We start from the raw sequence: 20,079 nt of genomic DNA, 5'->3' as shown, positions 1-20,079 counted from the left end.
GAATCTTGATAATCTGTTAAAAGGTAATCATTTAACAGAAGCTGATGATTACTCTTGATGATTTAACAGATTCTCAAAATCAGTAACCGAGGAAGAGTAAATGATTTAACAGATTATCATCTTGCGTTATATTAATCATACTCAAATTCTAATAAAATCAAACCAAACGAACATAAAACCAGCCAAATTCGACAATTGTACGTTCTTCCAGTTTAAGATTTAACATTATGATTAACATTATGATTAACATTATGCTCGTTTAATGAAATTCTAATAAAACCAAACGTACATAATACCAGCCAAATTCTAATAAAATCTTAAACGAACATAATACCAGCCAAGATTATGAAAATATTTAAATCAAAATTATGCCTTGAAACTGGAAGAATAATACCTAATTCCCCTGAAACTGATGCCCTGAATCCAGTCCAAGAAACGCTCGTTCTTCTCGCCAAGGGGAGGAATCCAATTCGAGAACAATAAAAACATGAAGACCGTCAATTCAGGCGAACAAAAACAAAAGAGAACATCTGATTTTGGCTTTATAGCATGAAGGATGGAGAAACTTACCAGATAATTTGAACAAACGATCACCAATTGGAGGAATTGGGACGAACAGAGGAGTTCGCGAGTGAAGAAGCTCAGAAGAACTGCAATGCAACAGTGTCGTAGGGTTTTTTTTAATTTTTGGGGATTAATAAACTAATGATATTTTTTGACCTTAATAGTCTTTTGCAACCGTTGCTTCCGTTGTAGTTACTAATTATATGGACGTAAAAGAATTATGAAACCGGGAAAGCTCCCGCTCAAGTTTTTTCGCACAATTTCATACTTTTTACGACCAGGATTTAACGTTTACCACCAAATTTAAGACTCGTCGCAAAATAACCTTAATATTTACGACGGCTTTCAAAACTCGACGTAATTGGTACCTTTTTACGACCGTATTTCCGCACGGTCGTAAATGTTGGTCGCAATTGCCATTCATTCTTGTAGTGTAGTATTTCAAACATTTTTCGACGCATGCCTTACAAAAATATTTAACTTCTTTAAATCCTTAAAATAATTACTTTGACTTTCAAATAGTCAACCTTCTTTAAATAAATAAATCATTTCAAACTAAATTATGTTTAAATATAAATATTTAAATACTAAAATATATTTATAAAATCCATAAATTTACGGAGAATTACAAGCTTTCGATGTGTTTATTTAAATAATTTCAATGGATTTAGAAACTATACTTAAAGAGCTTCCAACCGATAGGTGATATGCCTCGAGTAGACTTATAGTCTAGGAGTTATGCTTTTCAGAAGTCTTCACTGTTCTTGTTGGAATCTCCTATATCATACGAGTGGATCACTAAATCCTCCCGTTTAGTTATTATTCCGAATTTTCTTATCTTGTAACTTACTTTTCTAGTCATATTAGGTTACTTAGTCTTATTAATATTAGGAATCACTTTTTGTGAGGAACTCGGCTCTCTCATTATTATAAGTTCCAGAGTTATTTTCTTCTTCTTCTTCTTTTTCTATCTAGTGTTTTAGTTGTAAGCCTTAGTTTTTCTTTGCTTAATTAATTTACGAATCTTGCTACTTTATTTCATTGACATATGTTTTACTTTTTAGATGTAGTTTTTATTCTTTATTTCATAATTGAGTAGTCTTAAATCTAGGGTTTGAGAATACATATGCTATGAATCTTGATTGATCTTATTGATAATTTGATTAGTCATTGATATTTATAATTGATTAGGTTTATTTTGTTAATCTTGCAATTTAATCAATTGTTTGATTAAATCATACTAACAATGAGTCATAGATCGAGAATACTCCTTAGAGGCTTACCTAGCTATTAGCAAATCTGATTATGTTAGTGACCAAACTGCAAGATTAACGAGCGCAATATATAGATTAATTGAATTATTGATGGTATTTTGATAGATTATACATATGAGCATGGTGCACCATTATTCTAGATATTTTTAGTTTGACTTTCTTATTTATTCGTTTGAACCTATCATTCTTACATTTGTAACCTTGTTTAGTTTTTCAATACCTTAGATTAGATTAAAATAACCATCTCTATCCGGATTCGACATTGCTTGCCCTACTATATTATTAGGAGGTTTTGCTAGGTGTAGAAAGCCAATCAATTCTAGTTTTATTGATAATTATCATCGTATTAATTTATAAAACATACATATAATTTCATATTTATTATATTCTTTTAATAAAAAAATACTGCATTAATATTTGTTTTATTTATTTCTATTTTTGATAATCACGTAATTACCAAATTTATTTAAAGAAAACAATTATATACAAATTGCATGAAAGAGGAAATTTGCGATGGAGTTTGTTTATGATTGGAGAGAGAGAGAGAGAGAGAGAGTAATGAGTATTTTCATGGTTGGAAAGAAAGGTAAGAAAATCCTTAAGAAAAGAGGATGTAAAAAGGAGAGAGAAAAAGAAAGAAAAGTGAGGTCTAGGAAGGAGAGAGCAAAAGAAAGAAAAAGTGAGGTGTAAGAATGAGAGATAACACTATAAGGATGACGATTTTTTTCATAATTGCTGATGCGCACAATAAGAAGTTTTAGAGTGTGCTTTTGTCCATAGTTATTTAGTCAAAACATCACTTACTTGGAAATTTATGTTACCTTATAACCAATGACTTTAGGGAGTTCAGGTGATATTTTGAAAAGGTATCCAATCTAAAAGTTGGTGTGTCATAAGTTATCAAAAATAGCATGTAATTAAGGTGTTCATTTTTTTCAGGAAAAAGTAGGCCATTCTAACAATTAGTATCGAATATATACATTAAATAGTTATTTCAACATCTAAAAAGTATCAAATCTAAAATTTGGTACGTCATTTCTTTATAAGTTACCAAAAATAGCATGTAAGGTGTTCATTTTCAAAAAAAAAAAGTTTATTCTAATAATTAGTGTCGAATACACATATTAAATAGTTATTTTAACATCCAACATTTAATAGCTAACATCAAATCCACAATAACTAACATAAGAGTTAAGAGCATCAACATTCATTAACATCCCCATAATTTCTCTCTCTTCATTTCATTCGTCCACATCACTTTCCACTAACTTTATCACCTACCCTTCCCATTTCACAATCCCACACCTCCATTCATTAACCTCCCCATTTACCTTCTCTCTCCTACTTTTCCATACCCCACCTCCTTTTCTCTCTCCTACTTTCCATACCCCACCAATATTAATAAAATAATTTGATTCATCACATTAATTTTAGATAATATTGATTAAATCAAAATATGGTAATTGTAATTAAATAATTACCTTTAATTAATCGGATTAATTCATTAATTATAGTATATTACAAAAAAACGTTATTTTTAATTACAATAGTTTAAGCGTTTTTCCTTTGCGGTTTAATTTGACAATGACATAATTGCTAATTATAATAATTTACCCGATTTTAACGTTAATTATAACGAAAATTAAATATGCAAAAAAAAACACCATAAATTTAGTAGTGGTAAAAAACAAAAATTACCATACAATTAATTTTAAATAAAATATTACATTCATTTAGATCTTCAATCATCATCAGTAGACTGGTGATTAATTTGCCAAATATGTTGAACCAAGTCTCTTTGTAAAGCGTTGTGCACATTTCTATCCCATGCATCAGCTCGCCTTTCCATATATCGTTCCATTCCAATATCATTAATTCGACCATGTTGCACAGAATAGTTTGTACGCGTTGATCCGCTAATTGCTGTTGCATTTTCTTGCTCGAATTCTGACATGTCACCATAATTCTGATATGTATCTCGTTCATCCTCAACAATCATATTATGAAGAATTATACAAGCCAGCATTATCTCCCACAACAACGTTTCATCCCATACAAGAGCTGGTCTTTGTATTATTGCGAAACGTGATTGAAGAACACCAAAGGCCCACTCAACATCTTTTCGGACCGATTCTTGTCGCTCAGTGAACAATTGATCCACGGGATTCATTGGGAGTCGAATCGCTGGGATGAACACGACCCACTTAGGATATATCCCATCAGTTAGATAGTATCCTTTGTTATATGTGTTACCATTGACTGTAAAGTTCATTTGAGGGGCTTTACCTTGATATAAATCATCAAACACCGGAGATCGTTGCAACACGTTGATGTCATTGCAAGTTCCAGGTGTTCCAAAAAATGCGTGCCATATCCATAAGTCACCTGAGGCAACAGCTTCTAATATAACCGTTGCAGTTTTACTCCTTCCTTGGTATAATCCTTTCCAAGAACGGGGACAGTTTTTCCATTGCCAATGCATGCAATCTATACTGCCCATCATGCCCGGAAAACCCCGTCTTTCTCCATCATATAGGAGGCGCTGCAAATCTATAATGGTAGGCCTCCTCAAGTACTCTTCCGTGAACGCTTCTCGAACCCCTTTAACAAAGTGAGCAAGGCTTTCTTTTGCAGTTGACTGGGCAATTTTGATGTACTCATCAATTGAATCAGCTGCTACCCCATAGGCTAGCATCCTCAATGCTGCTGTGCATTTCTGGATATTAGTGGCTCCTAGTTTCCCAGTAGCATCTTGACGTTGCTCGAAGTATTTAGGTCGTTTAGCAGTAACTGCATCCACAACTCGCATGAATAGAGACCTACGCATACAAAATCTACGTCGAAACATAGATTCTGGGTATAACGGACGATCAACAAAGTAATCGTTCATCAATCTTGTGTTTGCAGCTTCACGATCTCTATCAATATACTTAAGCTTCTTGTAGGATCTTCTTCTGTTGCTGGATTCTTCTGAAACTGGGACAACAATCATTTGAGCAGCTTGCTCGATTATGTAATCTTCTTCTTCATCTAGACACTCGTTCACAGCGATGATGTTGTTGACATAATCATCAAAGAATTCATCACTTGAACTAGAAGAATTTTCATTTGGGTTCATGTTTATGAGAAATTTTTAGAAGGGGGAAAGCTATATGTGTTTCTTGGAAGGAGAATATTGTTCTGAAAATCAAATGCAATGTAACTCCTCTTTTATAGAGATATATAGATAAGATTGCAATCTATATCTACGGATATGATTGGTTGTATCTATGCGGATAATATTACAATCTATATCTAAGGATAGGATTGGTTCTATCTCTCCATATTGCAATCTATAATGTCAGTAAATAAGATAAGATGCAGTCTATAATGTCAGTGGATAAGATTTTTACATGACATGAATCATTAGAACACAAGTTCATTAACTAAAACACGCTTACATTTAATAATTTAAACAAGTACATTAATCATTAATCAATACAATATTAACCATTAAAACATAATAAAATATATCCTAAAAATAAATGAGTTACTTCATAAACTCTTCCTTCAGCTTCGCAAGATACTCTTCCTCAAATGGTTCAAGATACGATTTTGTCATCAATAATTGAAACATCTTAAACCTTATTTTAGTTTCATCTCGTTGTTTCTGGTACTCGAGCATATCAGACATTCCCTTCCTCATTAGACCTCGCTCAGTTTGCATACCGCTTAAAGTGGTGTTAAATTCATCCAAGCTTGTTGCAACACCTTTCAATTTGTTTTGTGCTTTCGTTTTCTTCCAACCGCCGGGACGCACACTTGTTCCGGCTTCGTCGCTTGATCTCTTAGAACTCCCTTCACTCACAACAGTTGAATCCTTACCAGGCATCCATCTTGTAAGGTGGTGCATTGCTTCCCAACAATGGTAAAACTCGAAAGGTTTATTCATTTTTTGTCTGTAAAGGTCATGTGCTTTAGCCTCTATGTCGTTAATAACCTCACCACTAGTTTGCATACGCTGAACTGCCGCAAGTTGTGCTACCCATAAAGTAACACCTTCATTGATTTGACTCCAACGCCTTTTAATAGCTCTCATGGTTCTTTTGTGCATGACATTCGGTGTTTTAGCAACTGCTGCATCGTAGGACACTTTGATTTCAAGCCAGTAGACTCCCTTATCCCGATCTGTTCCTTTCTCAGGATCACCCGAACAATTAAGTAAGCGGACACCAAGTGTCTATCTTCTTCTGCGACCCACCTATCTTTCGATTGTTTCACTTTCTTACCTGTAGTTACTTGCGGTTCTGGAACTTGAACTTGAACTACATCTTCATCATCATCGAGTGATTGCGTTGAAAATTGGTTTTCAACTCGCATTCTATTGCTACTACTGTCTCCTCCCTGAGTTGTGGGATATGGATCTATGCGTTGAGATGTTGGTGTGCCAGGTGACAAATTTTGAGGAGTATTTTGGTTTACAAAGGCTTGGAACATAGCAAGGAATTGAGGATTGTTTAGCATGTTCGGATCAAAAGGAGAATTTGAATTTGAATTTGAATTTTGTTGCAAATTTGAATTTTGTTGGTAATTGGAATTTTGTTGGGAATTTGGATTTTGTTGGTAATTTGCATTTTGTTGATATCTATTTCTATAATTAGGATGATTGGGATCCATAATTATCAAATAAGATTTATGAAATACTTAATGAAAAATTATGGATTTTTTGGAGTGTTGAAAATATATCAAGATTGGTCTCTATTTATAGAGGATAAAAAAATATGACCGTTGGTATAATTTTTTTTTTTAATTCATTATATATAAAAAGTTATGGCATTTTTATTAAACGGTAATATTACCGTTGTAAAAGTTAAAGCAGTGACACATGGCGTGTTGTGATTGGTTGACATATGGGTGTTGCAGCGCGTGACACTTGGCGCGATTTGGTTGGTTGGCTGCTTTTGTTTTTTCAAATACACAATTCTGAAATTGTGTATTCACGTGGGATGCCTCCCTTTTCTCTTCCACATGGCAGCACACCATAGGCTATTGTTGTTGGTTGGGTTACCTATTTATTGGTGTTCCCCTTTTTTTTTTCATGATGAGTGACATACCTCCATTGGTGGGAGGGTTCTTATTTGCTGATTTTTACAAATGGGGAACCCTATTATGGGTGCTCTAAGACACTCTTATATAAAAACTACTTTTTCCCAATCGATATTATAATCACATTTGTCTTTATAGATGTGCAAAAGTAATTTCAAAATTCAAAGAATTGGTAATTAAAAATTGAAGTTAAAACTCTTGATCATGTCACTCAATTTCATGTATGTCACATTCCACCACAACTCTAATCTTATAGTACATTTATTATACAACTTGAGTTGCACCAACAGACCTATTGTTGGGATTCTCAACAGAGCGACCATGCACATTGGAGTCATACTTCTCACCATCACCCCACAATGCATACGCCTCCTCACCATGAGCAGCATCATCTCCTATGAGCAACTCCTTTTCTGACATTCTTAGTGGGATTACTAATCTAATCAGCACACAAATTAGAGATGTGACCACAATATTCCACCCTATGACAAATAACCCACCAACTAGCTGCTTAGCTATTTGGAGTGCTCCTGCGCCACCATATATAGCACCTCGCTCATCCTGGTCGGCTAAGGATATCTTAGTGAGCCTAGGGTGAGCAAAGATGCCTGTGAGGATCCCTCCAAGGAGTCCAGCCACCGCGTGGGTGTGGAAAACTCCCAACGTGTCGTCGATAGCCTGCATTGGCGTCCAATTTTTATGGATTATCATCATTGTGAACCATGGAACGCTGCCTCCTAATATCCCCATCACTATTGCTGCCCATCCTTGGACAAAACCTATTTAAGTAACAAAGTAAGATATTTCAATATCATTACATAAAAAGTCTGTATGTTATGAGCTATATGTTTATATCCATTATGCAACAGAGTTTATAGTTTTGACTAATTGATACTTTCTTATTCTTTTTTAGATGGATTACCACATTATTCGATGATTCATAACTAACTGTTTATAATGTAATTAAATGGACACATAAAGTAACACCCATTTAATATCACTATATCAGTTTTCAGTTTTTTGTTCTATGATTATTTGAAAAGTAATTATAAAAGTTACATAAGAATGAACTCAAACGTGGTCATACTCATTGTATAATCACCTTTATTTTGAAAACCAAAAACAAAGAACTGAAAACTATTAGTTGTAGTCTCCATAGTTTTCGAAAAAGTTGAAACAAAAGACGATAACGAACATACCCTTAATATGACAACATTACGAGGTTAGCTGTTAGCACAAGGAACAAAACAAGGTGAAAAAAAAAAGGTACCAGCGCCAGGAGTAATGCAGACGAGGCCAGTCATCATGCCTTGAACAGCACCAATGACAGAAGGTTTGCCAAAAACAATAACATCAAGAAGAGTCCACATGAGTAAGCTAGTGGCTGCACTAATATTGGTGTTAAGGACAGCCAAAGAAGAGCCTAAATTTGCACTGAAAGTCCCTCCACCATTAAAACCTGACCATCCCATCCATAGCAGCCCTGCCCCTGTTATCGTCAACAATATGTTGTTTGGTGGAAACCTTTCTCGATCTTTCTTCAATCTTGGCCCTACCTACAATTTTCATTTGTCACACCAACTCAGTTTAGGTTGCACAGATGACAGATCGAGTTCAGAATATCCCTATATCTACGCAATTAAGGCGAGGGAACATGCCCCAACATATAAGGGCCTCAAAATATATATTTGTTTTAATTGTTTGAAGAAAAAATAAGAAAAATCATCTGCATTTATTAAAACTGCAAGGGAAGGAACAATGAGAACATGAGTTCAACTATTGATACCTGCGAAATTCGTTAAGGTTTTGTTGTTTAAACTTTTGAAATAATCCCCATTAGCCAACTGTAAATACGAACCCATATCTTTTCTGAGAAAGGATCCTCGTTATATATGCCCATATTTTCCCCACCCTAGTCATAAGTTAACTACATACTACATAGTATTTTCCTCGTGAGCAAGGTCTCTCAATGTTTATTTTCCTTACCATTTTTTAAAAAAATGTAATCACGTATAACTAGTTCACACCTAAAACTTTATAATCTCATTCTCATCTCATAGAATGACATCTGTTACAGACTGTTAGCCTGTTACATTGGCTTCTCTATTGGACTTACACATAGAAAAGCCAACACAAGTGTACCAATATATGAACGACTAATATTAAGGATGTTTTGGTCTATTGGTTAAAGTTGAGGTAATGTGAATGATAGATTATAGGTTCAAATCCCCTTCCTTTTTTTTGTACTTTATACTACTTTCGTGGCTGCAATAGATAAAAAAAAGTATATGGAGAATTAATTTCTAAAATCAAGTTGCTATGTTGTGGTCATTATTACACATTATTGAACAATTTAATTTCTCCAACTATGTTACAATAGTGGAGCCCATTAAAAACTCTGATAATGAGGTTAAGTCAACTTACATCATCTGTGGAACCATCATAGTTATCAATCTATATATATGCGAAGTAGGTGGGAAGTCATTTAAGTCAACATTTGCTTTCCGTTAATAATACAATTATTATAGAAAATTTTGTTAGGTTTATCTCATAGTTTATTGTAAACATATAATGCAGAATTATTAGCACTAAAATAAGATAATCTTTAAGCATTATGACTTTAGAAGTTGTAGGAAGTAAATTTCTTCTAATTGTTGGCTTCAAAACTACTTCAAAAGCAGCAAGTATAACTACCTCCGTTTCTTTAATTGTTAGGCTTTTCTTTTTTTTGGTCGTTTTTATTTAATTGTTATACTTTTACTTTTTTTTTCTTACATGATAATTTATCACATTTAGTTATTATTTCTTTTTTTCACCTTTAATTAACTTCTAATCTATATTTGGTTTTAAAGAGAAGATTGATACATACCCCTTGATAGACTACTCAAGAAAAAAAGATAATTAAAAAGTAATTATATTGCAAGATTTAACTCCATTAATCATTAATTTATATCTTTAATGGCTAATCTATCCACTGAATTAGGTTACTCTTTTCCGATTAAAGACTAAATTTATATCTCAAATGACTAGTCTACCCACTGAATAATGGTACACTTATAGGCAAACTTTTATCTTCGTATGTAGCAGCCAAGTTGGACTCTTCTCCTCTAAATTCTTTCACATAATCATTTCGTCTAGACTTCTAGTATATTCAACTTGGCTTTTTCCCCCAAAAATCTTTAGATGGAAAAAAATATCTGAAGTTACTAGGAACATGCCGCATTTATCATGCATCCACTTCGGAGACATATTATTAGAATCCACTCATTAACTCATTGATAATCATTAATCCTTCTAGAATAATATATTAAAAGCATAGCAATGAAGTTTCTAACTAATCACCATCCTTTGGCTATGTTCAATTCACCTTATTTTTGCTTATTTTAGATTTAATCAGATCAAATTAGAAAAAATAAGTTCAGATCAGATCATGTTTATATTTAAAAATCATTATATTATTAAATATCTTTCATTACATATTAGTAAAAATTATAATAATTGAATATTGATAAAATACTCATTGAGACGAATCAAACAAGAGCCCGCATGACTATATTTTTTCTTATATATTGAGAAAAATCTAAAAAAAAGATCTTGTAATCAGATCAGATCAGTTCTGATCAAATCAGATCAGAAAAAATAAATTCAGATTAGATTAAATAAGTTCAGATCAGAAAATTTCAGATTTGTTTAGTAGTACAACTGTTGATGAAGAAGTCAAATTATCATTGAGAATGCAAAACTCCTTTAACGCTGACATGTATACATGTACTAGAAGTAGTAATATTTTAATAAGTATAACTAGTCAACGAAGGCGGCCATCACTACTATAATATCGTACCAATAGAAACGCAAGAACATTCTGATAGCAAATTGAAGTCCACATCTAGTATTAGAGAATCATATCAATGCGAAGAAAAGTATAATTATGTTGAATCCAGAAAATTAATTTTATTAAATAAAATATTGCATCTTATAAAGAGAAATTGATACGAAGATCAATAGATAATGAGAGAGATGTGATCAATTTTTCTTTAGAAAACTCTTTTACAAGATTCATAATGTAGTTGTAATTAAGGAATAATTAGTTGACTATGTTGATCATGATACAGAAACCATCCAAATTATCAAACTTATAAATTAACAAATGTCATGATATTATCATAAACTAGTATTCATTTAACTAAATTATTAATGGTATTAATTATACTTGCCCGATCAGTTAGAAGAATTGAGCACACTATATAGAAGTATATGCAATCGAACAGACATCTGTCAATCAGTGGTCGCATTCCAGTAAAACGACAATAATTTGCTTTAAAAGTGTCATTAATATTGAATCTAGTTGTTGCACCAAAAACATATTAAATGTTCATTTTTGCTTTAAAAGTGTCATTAATATTGAATCTAGTTGTTTAAAAAAAATAAAAATTTAATGTTTATTGTGTATCATATATCTACCATAAAGGTGCATTCAATATCCTATCTATACTTTGAAAAGATAACACTTAAATATTACTACGACTACAACTTGAAAATATTCTACCTGAAAACATAATCCATATAAAAATGAACAAATTAAAGTTTGAAGAGAAAGAGAAGTAATCTTACCCAGTAAGCAGCAGTCAAGCCAGCAATGCCAGAGGAAACATGAATAACATAACCACCAGAGTAATCCAAAACTCCCCATTGATACAAAAATCCTCCACCCCACAAACTAAAGGCACCCACTGTATATGAAAATGTCAACCAAAGTGGCACAAACATCATCCATGCCCTTATATTCATCCTCCCTAACAACGATCCCGCCAGCAATATCACGGTGATCGCCGCAAACATCCCTTGGTACCACACCATTGCAGCTGTTGGAAAGTATGGTTCGATCATCGCGTGTCTGCTGGTGTGTGTAGCTGGGAGCTTAGACCGTCCTAAGAGGAAGACTTGGTCTAAAGCTGTCCCAGCTCGGCCCCAAAATGGAAGGAGTTTATACCCAAATGACATCTTGTAAGCCCATGTTACCCAACATATGACTACTGCTGCAAAGGCATAAAGAGCCATGAACGCCGAGTTCACAGCCCATTTCTTCTTGACTATGCTCCCGTAAAGGATTATTAATCCTGGTACACTCTGAAGGCCTACTAGGGTGGCTGCCGTCAGTTGCCATGCGTTGTCACCGTTGTTTAGCCATGGTGGGGTACCGGTGCTGTTGGTGTAGGCGGGTGGCAATATGTCTCCCATGAATGATGTAGGTTTGGTTTCGTTTGTAGGAGATGAAAGTTTGGCTTTTCAAAGAACCAAGAGTTTGAGAAGTAACTTAAAATTAAAGAGGGAACTATATGATGAGGGTGATAACATTAATCTAACTTGGGACAATTTGATAGTAGTTGTGTGGAAATGAGGTATCTATGACTTTGACTAGTTAAACTTGGTAAGCAAAATAAAAAGACAAAGACTAGGACTCAATGATTGAGACGTTATGTAGCAAGGGAATGCAGAGAAGACTGCGTCTCCTCATTTGACAGTAATTTCCTGTTACTATTAATTATAGTGGTGGTGACCTATGTTGTCCGTGTGGAGTTATTCGAAATTTGATAAAAACAATTATAATGGATAAGCAAATAATACACTATAGTTGTATTATAGAGAGATTTTAAGCAAGATTGAAGAGTATGCTCTTGTTGTTGTGTACTTCATTTTCTCCCGCGAAGTGCGGTATATTTAGTACCGGGTGAATAATTTACCAGGTGATACATCATTTCACTGCATAACTGCAGTAAAGTGTCTAATCATGGACAATGCTATTTTATCCGTTCACTGTTTACATAAAATATCACAACACTCACCCTTGAACGGATCTTAAAAATTACGGGGTGGTAACTGCCTCATTAAAAACTTTACATTTGAAAAACCCTAATGGGATAAAAACAAATATAAAGGAAAAAGGGTACAATTGGGCTTTAATATGTCTATATGCTTTTCTGCCTCGTTAAAACCTTGCCAAGAAAAACCCTATGGGATAAAAACTTGGACGAAGGAAAAAGAGTACAGAGCATATAGCGCTCCCCCTCAATTTAACGTATATCTCGAAGGCGAGCAGACTAGTTAGGTGTACAAGCTCTTGGAATTGCTTTGCTGGTAATGCCTTTGTGAGTAGGTCAGCTAAATTGTCGCATGATTGAACTTGTGTGACATTAATTTTTCATTCCTTCTCCAAATCGTGGGTGGAAAAGAATTTAGGATCGATATATATGCTTTGTTCTGTCACCTTTGATATAGCCTTCTTTAATTTGTGTAATGCAAACGGTATTATCTTCATGGATTATAGTTGGACCTTCTTGTGTCTCTTGAATACTACTTTCCCTGAGAATGTGATGAGTCAAAGATCTCAACCATACACATTCTCTACCAATTTCATAAAGTGCGATTAGTTCAGCTTGATTTGATGAAGTAGCTGTTAGAGTCTGTTTCATTGACTTCCAAGAGATTGCTGTATTTCCATAGCTAAAAATATAACCTGTTTGCGATTTTGCCTTGACTGGATCTGACAGGTAACCTGCGTCGGCATATCCTACAAGGGTAGGATTTCCGTCTTGTGGATATAATCCCATATCCGTTGTCCCACGTATATAGCGGAGTAAGTGTTTCACTCCACTCCACTGCCTGTTTGTAGGTTCGGAGCTGTATCTAGCTAATAAATTGACCGAGAATGCAATGTCTGGTCTAGTATTGATGGCTAAGTACATTAAGGCTCCAATGGCACTTAGGTATGGTACTTCGGGACCGAGTATATCCTCACCTTCTTCCCTAGGGTGGAAAGGATCTTCATCAATTTTTAAGCGACAAACAACCACAGGTGAACTCAACGGATGTGATTTGTCCATATAGAACCTTTTTAGCACTTTCTCGGCATAATTGGATTGGTGAACAAGGATTCCATCCTTTAGGTGTTCAATTTGTAATCCAAGACAAAATTTGGTCTTTCCAAGATCTTTATCTCGAATTCCTTCATCATGCATTTAGCGGTTTCTTCAATTTTATCGGGTGTCCCGATGATATTTAAGTCATCAACATATACTGCAATTATAACAAATCTGTTTTCAGTTTGTTTGATGAAGACACATGGACAAATTCGGTTGTTCTTGTAGCCTCGATTCATGAGGTATTCACTAAGACGGTTGTACCACATCCTTCCAGATTGTTTTAAACCGTAAAGTGATTTTTTCAATTTTATGGAATGTAGCTTCCGAGGTTTTGACCTCAAGGATTCAGGTAGTTCAAGTCCTTCTGGGACTCTCATGTGGATATCAGTGTCAAGTACCCATAGAGATATGCTGTCACGCCATCCATAAGGCGCATTTGTAGTCCTTTGCATGCAGATAGACTTATAAGGAATCTTAGTGTCGTGGCATCTACCACTGGAGAGTATGTTTTCTCGTAGTCAATTGTAGGTCTCTAGGAGAAACCTTGGGCTACAAGCCTGGCCTTGTATCGTATAATTTCATTTTTCTCGTTTCGCTTTCGCACGAAGACCCATTTATATCCAACGGGTTTTACTCCCTTTGGGGTCTGGGCTATAGGGCCAAACACTTCTCGTTTTTTGAGAGATTTCAATTTTACCTGAATGGCCTCTTTTCATTTAGGCCAATCACTCCTTCGTCGACATTCATCCACTGATCTTGGTTCAGTGTCCTCGATGGTGAACTCTGTGGCTATTGAATATGCAAATATTTCATCAATCGGGGTTTTTACCCTATTCCATTGCTTTAGAATGGACAAAATTTATTGAAATTTCGTGATTGTCGATGCTAGCATTTTCATGCTCCCCCTCAGATGTAGCATCTGATTCTTTGAGTTTATTTTGGGGGTTGATGATGTTTTCGTCATTTGAAAATTGTTCCACTTTAGGAGAATCACTAGTTTTCTCATTATTCGTTTCTATTCTTCTAGACTTCCTCGGTTTCAAGTCTTTGGCTCCGAGTGGTCTTCCACGCCTTTTGCGTGTTACAGATTCATTTGCGAGTGGATTTTCCGCTTTTTCTCTTGGGATTTCAACCCGTGCAGGAGCATTCACAGCAAGTATATGTGATTTTATCACTCCTTTTGAATAAGTGAATGCATATGGCAATTGATATGGCAAGTGATAATTTTCTGAACTTCCTGCTCACACATATTTGATCTTTGATCAATATATAATAAATTTTTGGCATTTCATGATATTTCATTCCAACATGGGCCTGCTTTATCTCCCCCTAAGGTTGGGAAAATTGTCTCATCAAAGTGACAATCGGCAAACCGAGCGGTGAAAAGATCACCAGTTGACGGTTCTAGATATCTTATGATGGACGGTGATTCAAATCCAACATAGATTCCCAACCTTCTTTGTGGGCCCATCTTAGTACGTTGTGGTGGTGCTATGGGAACGTAGACTGCACACCCAAAAATTCGTAGGTGAGCAAGGCTTGGTTCCTTTCCAACCACTAACTGTAGTGGGGATAGATCATGCTTGGCGCTCGGCCTTAGTCTCAGTAAAGCCGCAGCATGTAGTATAGCATGTCCCCATGTAGAAGATGGGAGTTTTGATTTCATGAGTAATGGCCTCGTAACTAATTGTAGTCGCTTTATGAATGCTTCCGCTAGGCCGTTTTGTGTGTGAACATGGGCTACTGGATGTTCCACGTCTATCCCAATTGACATACAATAGTCATTAAAAGTGCGGATCTGAATTCTCCGGCATTATCAAGTCGGATTTTCTTTATGGGATATCTGGGAATTGAGCCCTTAAAGGTAATTTGCGCTAGCAGTTTTCAAAAGCAACATTCCTTGTTGATAGGAGACTAACGTGAGACCAACGTGTTGATGCGTCTATCAACACCAGAAAGTATCTGAATGGTCCACATGATGGGTGTATTGGCCCGCAAATATCTCCTTGGATTCTTTCTAGGAATGCAAGATTTTCACCTTCAAGTTTATTTTTAGAAGGTCTTATGATTAATTTGCCAAGGGAACAAGCCTTACAATTATGCTCATTTGAGTGTGGGCCCCGTATGTTTTTCAACGGATGCCCATTTGAGCTTCGGACGATTTTCGTCATCATGCTTGTTCCTGGGTGACCCAAGCGATCATGCCACAGAGTAAATATTGCTTGGTTGTCTACCTTATGGTGGGACACCAAATTTGTTTCAACTGGACTGATATAAGTAAAATACAGTCCTGGAGTATGATGGCATCCTTTCAAGGATTATTTTCTTGCCATCGTCACATTTAATGAGATACATGTACGTACTCCTTTCCGTTTTCGTTAATGGTTTCCACATGGTAACCATTTATGCGCAGATCTTTGAAACTCAATAGATTTCTTTGAGTTTTACCTAAATACAATGTGTTGCTTATAGTGACGTGTGTTCCTTTTGGTAACACTATGCATGCCTTTCCTGAGCCCTCAACCATATTTGCAGTTGAGATCGCCTTTTCTTGACTTAAGCTGAGTGAAGTATGACTTGTTACTCAGGATGGTATGTGTAGTGGCACTATCAATCAGGCATTGTTGGGCGCCTTTGTTTGTCATTATCTTCATTAAAACATAAATTTGTCAAAATTTAATGCAAAAATTTATTCATAGAAAGAGGTACATTACATGAAATGATAAAAAGGGAATGCAAGATACAAGAGACATCAAGTAGACAAGTGTACATGAAGTAAAGTGATAAAACAACATCATAGGTTGATCTAGGGGGAATAAGAGGGCTAGGCATTAGAAATATCTTCCATGAGGTAATCAGCTACATCGAGGTCCGGGAGTGGAGTAGTTTCACTGACGAAATTTGTTTCGCCACGTCTCCCTTGACCCTTAGTAGATGCCACATATAGATCCACAAGATGTTTGGCTGTGCAGCATTCATTTGCCCAATGCTCTTGAATGCCACATTTAAAACATTTCTCTTGTGTTCTTTGTTGGGAGTTTCTTCCTCCGCGTCCTCTATTTGCGCGCCAGTTTTGGGCTCCTCCTCTTCCTCTCCACTTCCATTGTCATTTCTTTCTCCATTACCCTATTTTTGAACTGGCCATTCAGTTTGAGTTACCTCCCCGCTTATTCCAGCGCTTGCCACCTCTAGTGGCATTTTTTCAACTGCTCTGCGCTGGTACCTGCTGGCCTTTGATTATGAATTAGAGCAGGATTTGATTGTTCTGTTCTGCAACCAAAAGGATGGAAATTAGGTCACAGAACTTTTGGCAACGCCTTTCACGATATTGTTCTTATTGAACAACATTATTGGCATGCATAGTAGAGAGGGTTTTCTCAATCATGGCTCGTTCAGACACAGGTTCTCCGCAAGCTTTAGCTGTGAGGTGATGCGAAGTACTGCAGAATTGTACTCGCGTACTGATGCAAAGTCCTGAAACCTGAGTACTGACCATTCATGTTGGGCCCTTGGAGCGATAATTCTTTGCAAATGCTCAAATCTATCCTTTAGGTTATCCCATAACTCTTTGGGATCTTCCACAAGGATGTATTCAGATTTGAGTTCTTCATGTATATGGTGTTTGAGATACACCAATGCTTTCGCTTGCTCCAAAGGGGTAGGGGACCACCTTCGACAATGGTGTGGTCGAGGCTAAGTGACTTTAGGTAAGCTTTTGCATCCACCCTCTATTCTAGATACCTTTGGCCTGAGGCTTCAAGGATCTCAAAGTCTCGGTTTGCAAATCTAGCCATTTCTGAGTTCATGTGATGTTTTAAAAGTATTAGTAGAAAATTAATGCATAAATATATAGAGTTTCGAAAGAAAAACACTGGGATGTAAGCCATAGTGGTCCGAGAATCCTTAACCGTTCAAGAGGTTAAGGGTTCGAAACATGATAATAACATGAAAGGTGAACAATAAATATATATAAAAAGGCTGCATTTTTTTTTTGTTTAACCAGAATGTGACTATCATGTCCAAAAATAAACCACATGTGTTAATAGCATAGTAATAGAAAATTTACATAATTAAGCATTATAATTGCGTTTTACAATATGCAGAAACAGAATTACAATAATTCCTACTAAAACTGTGATAAGTATCATTCCCTAGTAAAACATGACCTTCAACTGTCTGAAAGATTCTAAAGATTGTGTGTCGTTTTGAGGACGTGGTTTCCGGCATTGTATACTATGGTGGCCGAAAATAGTGGAGATGAAATTTGTGAAGTTTTATGAGAGAGAAAATTTTATTAGGTAGAAGTGAGTGAGGGAGGCGGACGAGAAAATGAGAAGGGTTAAAATCTCTTTTTATAATGGTGTAAAAACACTATTCACATTTAACATGTAAAATATATACTAGTTAGTTATACGTAAATTTTGACAAAAACCATAAGAGAAATAGAGTATATGTAATAATTTACAGAAAAGGAACAATCATACATAAATTACCTGTCATTGTAAAAAAAAAAATTTATCCATAGAAATTATATAAATGAGTGCATAAATACCGACGATAACATGTACAGGATTCATGTGTGTTAGTGAATGCAGGAGTGTATTATAAAGAGTGTGAAAATGTGATTAAAATAAGACGTGGGGAATAGAGGATGGTTGTACATGGATATTATATGGTCGTATTCATTGAAGTTTTTACAAAATTTTAGTAAGTTAAATTATCAAAATGCACAGGATTTAGAGACTAAAATGGAATACAACACAGTGACAAGGTGCTCCAACCCTTATAATGCATTGGAAATTTGGAACTATCATAGCTTGCATCAAACTTCAGAATAGGAAACATAAACTTTAATGCCCACTTGGTTGCTAGATGACAAAGTTTCAAGTTAGCATGGGAAAAGTTGCTGACAAACATTAACATGGGACAAGTCATCAGATTGATGTGTCATCACATTTGCATTGGAACTAGTAGTTTTGCAATTTATAGAAAATCTGAAGGTAGATGCTACTTATAAGCTGTTTCATTTCGGTGCAAAGAAAATCTAACTACTTCTTTCATCATTTTCTTTCAATGCTTTCTCCCCCCTTTTTTTTTCACAGTTAAAAAAAAATACAAGACATAAATAACAAACAAGAAAAAGGTAGCAGGTGGCCCCACCATTATAGCTATTTTCCGGCCAAGAATTCATCCTCTTTGTAGTGTAAGCCGTCCATCCAGGCGGCGGAGTCCGTCCATTTAGGCGGCAAGTGCGACATAATAGCCCGTCCATATTGCCCATACATATAGGCGGCTTTAAATGCAAGGTCTTTGCCCTCCATGAAGGTGGCGCGACTTGCTTGGTGGCAGCCGAGCCGATACCGCCAGTTAATTACTTTGTCGTCGCTTGTTGCTGACGGAAGGACCCTCATCGTCCCTACTCCTTTTATTATTATTATTAGGAATTTGCCGGATTTTAGTTGGTGGTTCCGGATGAGGGTTATCATTGAGGTTAGGGACGGTGGTTTGTCGGCGTTCACCGACATGGCTATTTACGGGAGTATCATAGCGTTGGGGTGTACTACTAACTCCTCGTGCCGGATTTGTGGTACAAGGTACACTATTACGTTCTATGATAAAATATATACTACAAAGAGATACATTGTTTAGAATAGTATTGATCCCATTACATTGGTGATCCATTTTTTTTTGAAAAAAAAATTAGTAGCAATTGAAAAGAACTACCTTTTGATAGTAGAGCAAATTCGTGCTGATAACGTGTTGTATTATAGAGAGATTTTAAACAAGATTGGAGAGTATGCTCTTGTTGTGTACTTCATTTTCTCCCGCAAAGTGCGGTATATATAGTGCCGGGTGAATAATTCACCCGGTGATACATCATTTCACTGCATAACTGCAGTGAAGTGTCTAATCATGAACGACGCTGTTTTATCCGTTCACTGTTTACATAAAATATTACAACTACTATTAAGTTGATAGAAAAGTCAGCATAGACTATTTATATGTTCCATTATGATTAATGTTGAGCTGCGTCGCTGTCTATCTTTATTTTGTGGTATCTTGATGCATATGACCATTTTACTGGTTCTCTGTTCTTCTTCTGTAACAGGCAGTTGACACAAGCAGCAGTGTACCAGATTTTATAATCTAATAGAACTGGCGGACAACGCATCATGATGCGAAACTCTTTGATATCGACTACAGATATTTATCATATCTTTAGTATCCTACTTTAT

General features: G+C 35.5%; 3 protein-coding genes across 3 annotated transcripts; all 3 read right to left on the bottom strand.

The window, feature by feature from the left end:
• Positions 1-3,579: 3,579 nt before the first annotated feature.
• On the bottom strand, positions 3,580-4,956 carry LOC104885404 (uncharacterized). The gene has a single exon (XM_048642195.1). It carries the CDS (start codon positions 4,954-4,956, stop codon positions 3,580-3,582), a length of 1,377 nt encoding a protein of 458 aa, XP_048498152.1.
• A 411-nt stretch (positions 4,957-5,367) lies between these two features.
• LOC104884420 (uncharacterized) lies at positions 5,368-6,341 on the bottom strand. The gene is made up of 2 exons (XM_057394066.1): positions 6,107-6,341; positions 5,368-6,011 (listed from the first exon to the last, which is right to left on the bottom strand). Exons 1-2 carry the CDS (start codon positions 6,339-6,341, stop codon positions 5,368-5,370), a joined length of 879 nt encoding a protein of 292 aa, XP_057250049.1.
• A 751-nt stretch (positions 6,342-7,092) lies between these two features.
• On the bottom strand, positions 7,093-12,414 carry LOC104884417 (ammonium transporter 3 member 3). The gene is made up of 3 exons (XM_010669058.4): positions 11,535-12,414; positions 8,194-8,479; positions 7,093-7,702 (listed from the first exon to the last, which is right to left on the bottom strand). The coding sequence occupies exons 1-3, from the start codon at positions 12,159-12,161 to the stop codon at positions 7,188-7,190; spliced, it is 1,428 nt and encodes a 475-aa protein (XP_010667360.2). The 5' UTR covers positions 12,162-12,414; the 3' UTR covers positions 7,093-7,187.
• Positions 12,415-20,079: the final 7,665 nt, after the last annotated feature.

Source organism: Beta vulgaris, chromosome 4, assembly GCF_026745355.1.
Source record: "Beta vulgaris subsp. vulgaris cultivar EL10 chromosome 4, EL10.2, whole genome shotgun sequence".
NCBI classification, from domain to species: domain Eukaryota; kingdom Viridiplantae; phylum Streptophyta; class Magnoliopsida; order Caryophyllales; family Amaranthaceae; genus Beta; species Beta vulgaris.
This window is presented reverse-complemented; position numbering and strand designations above follow the sequence as displayed.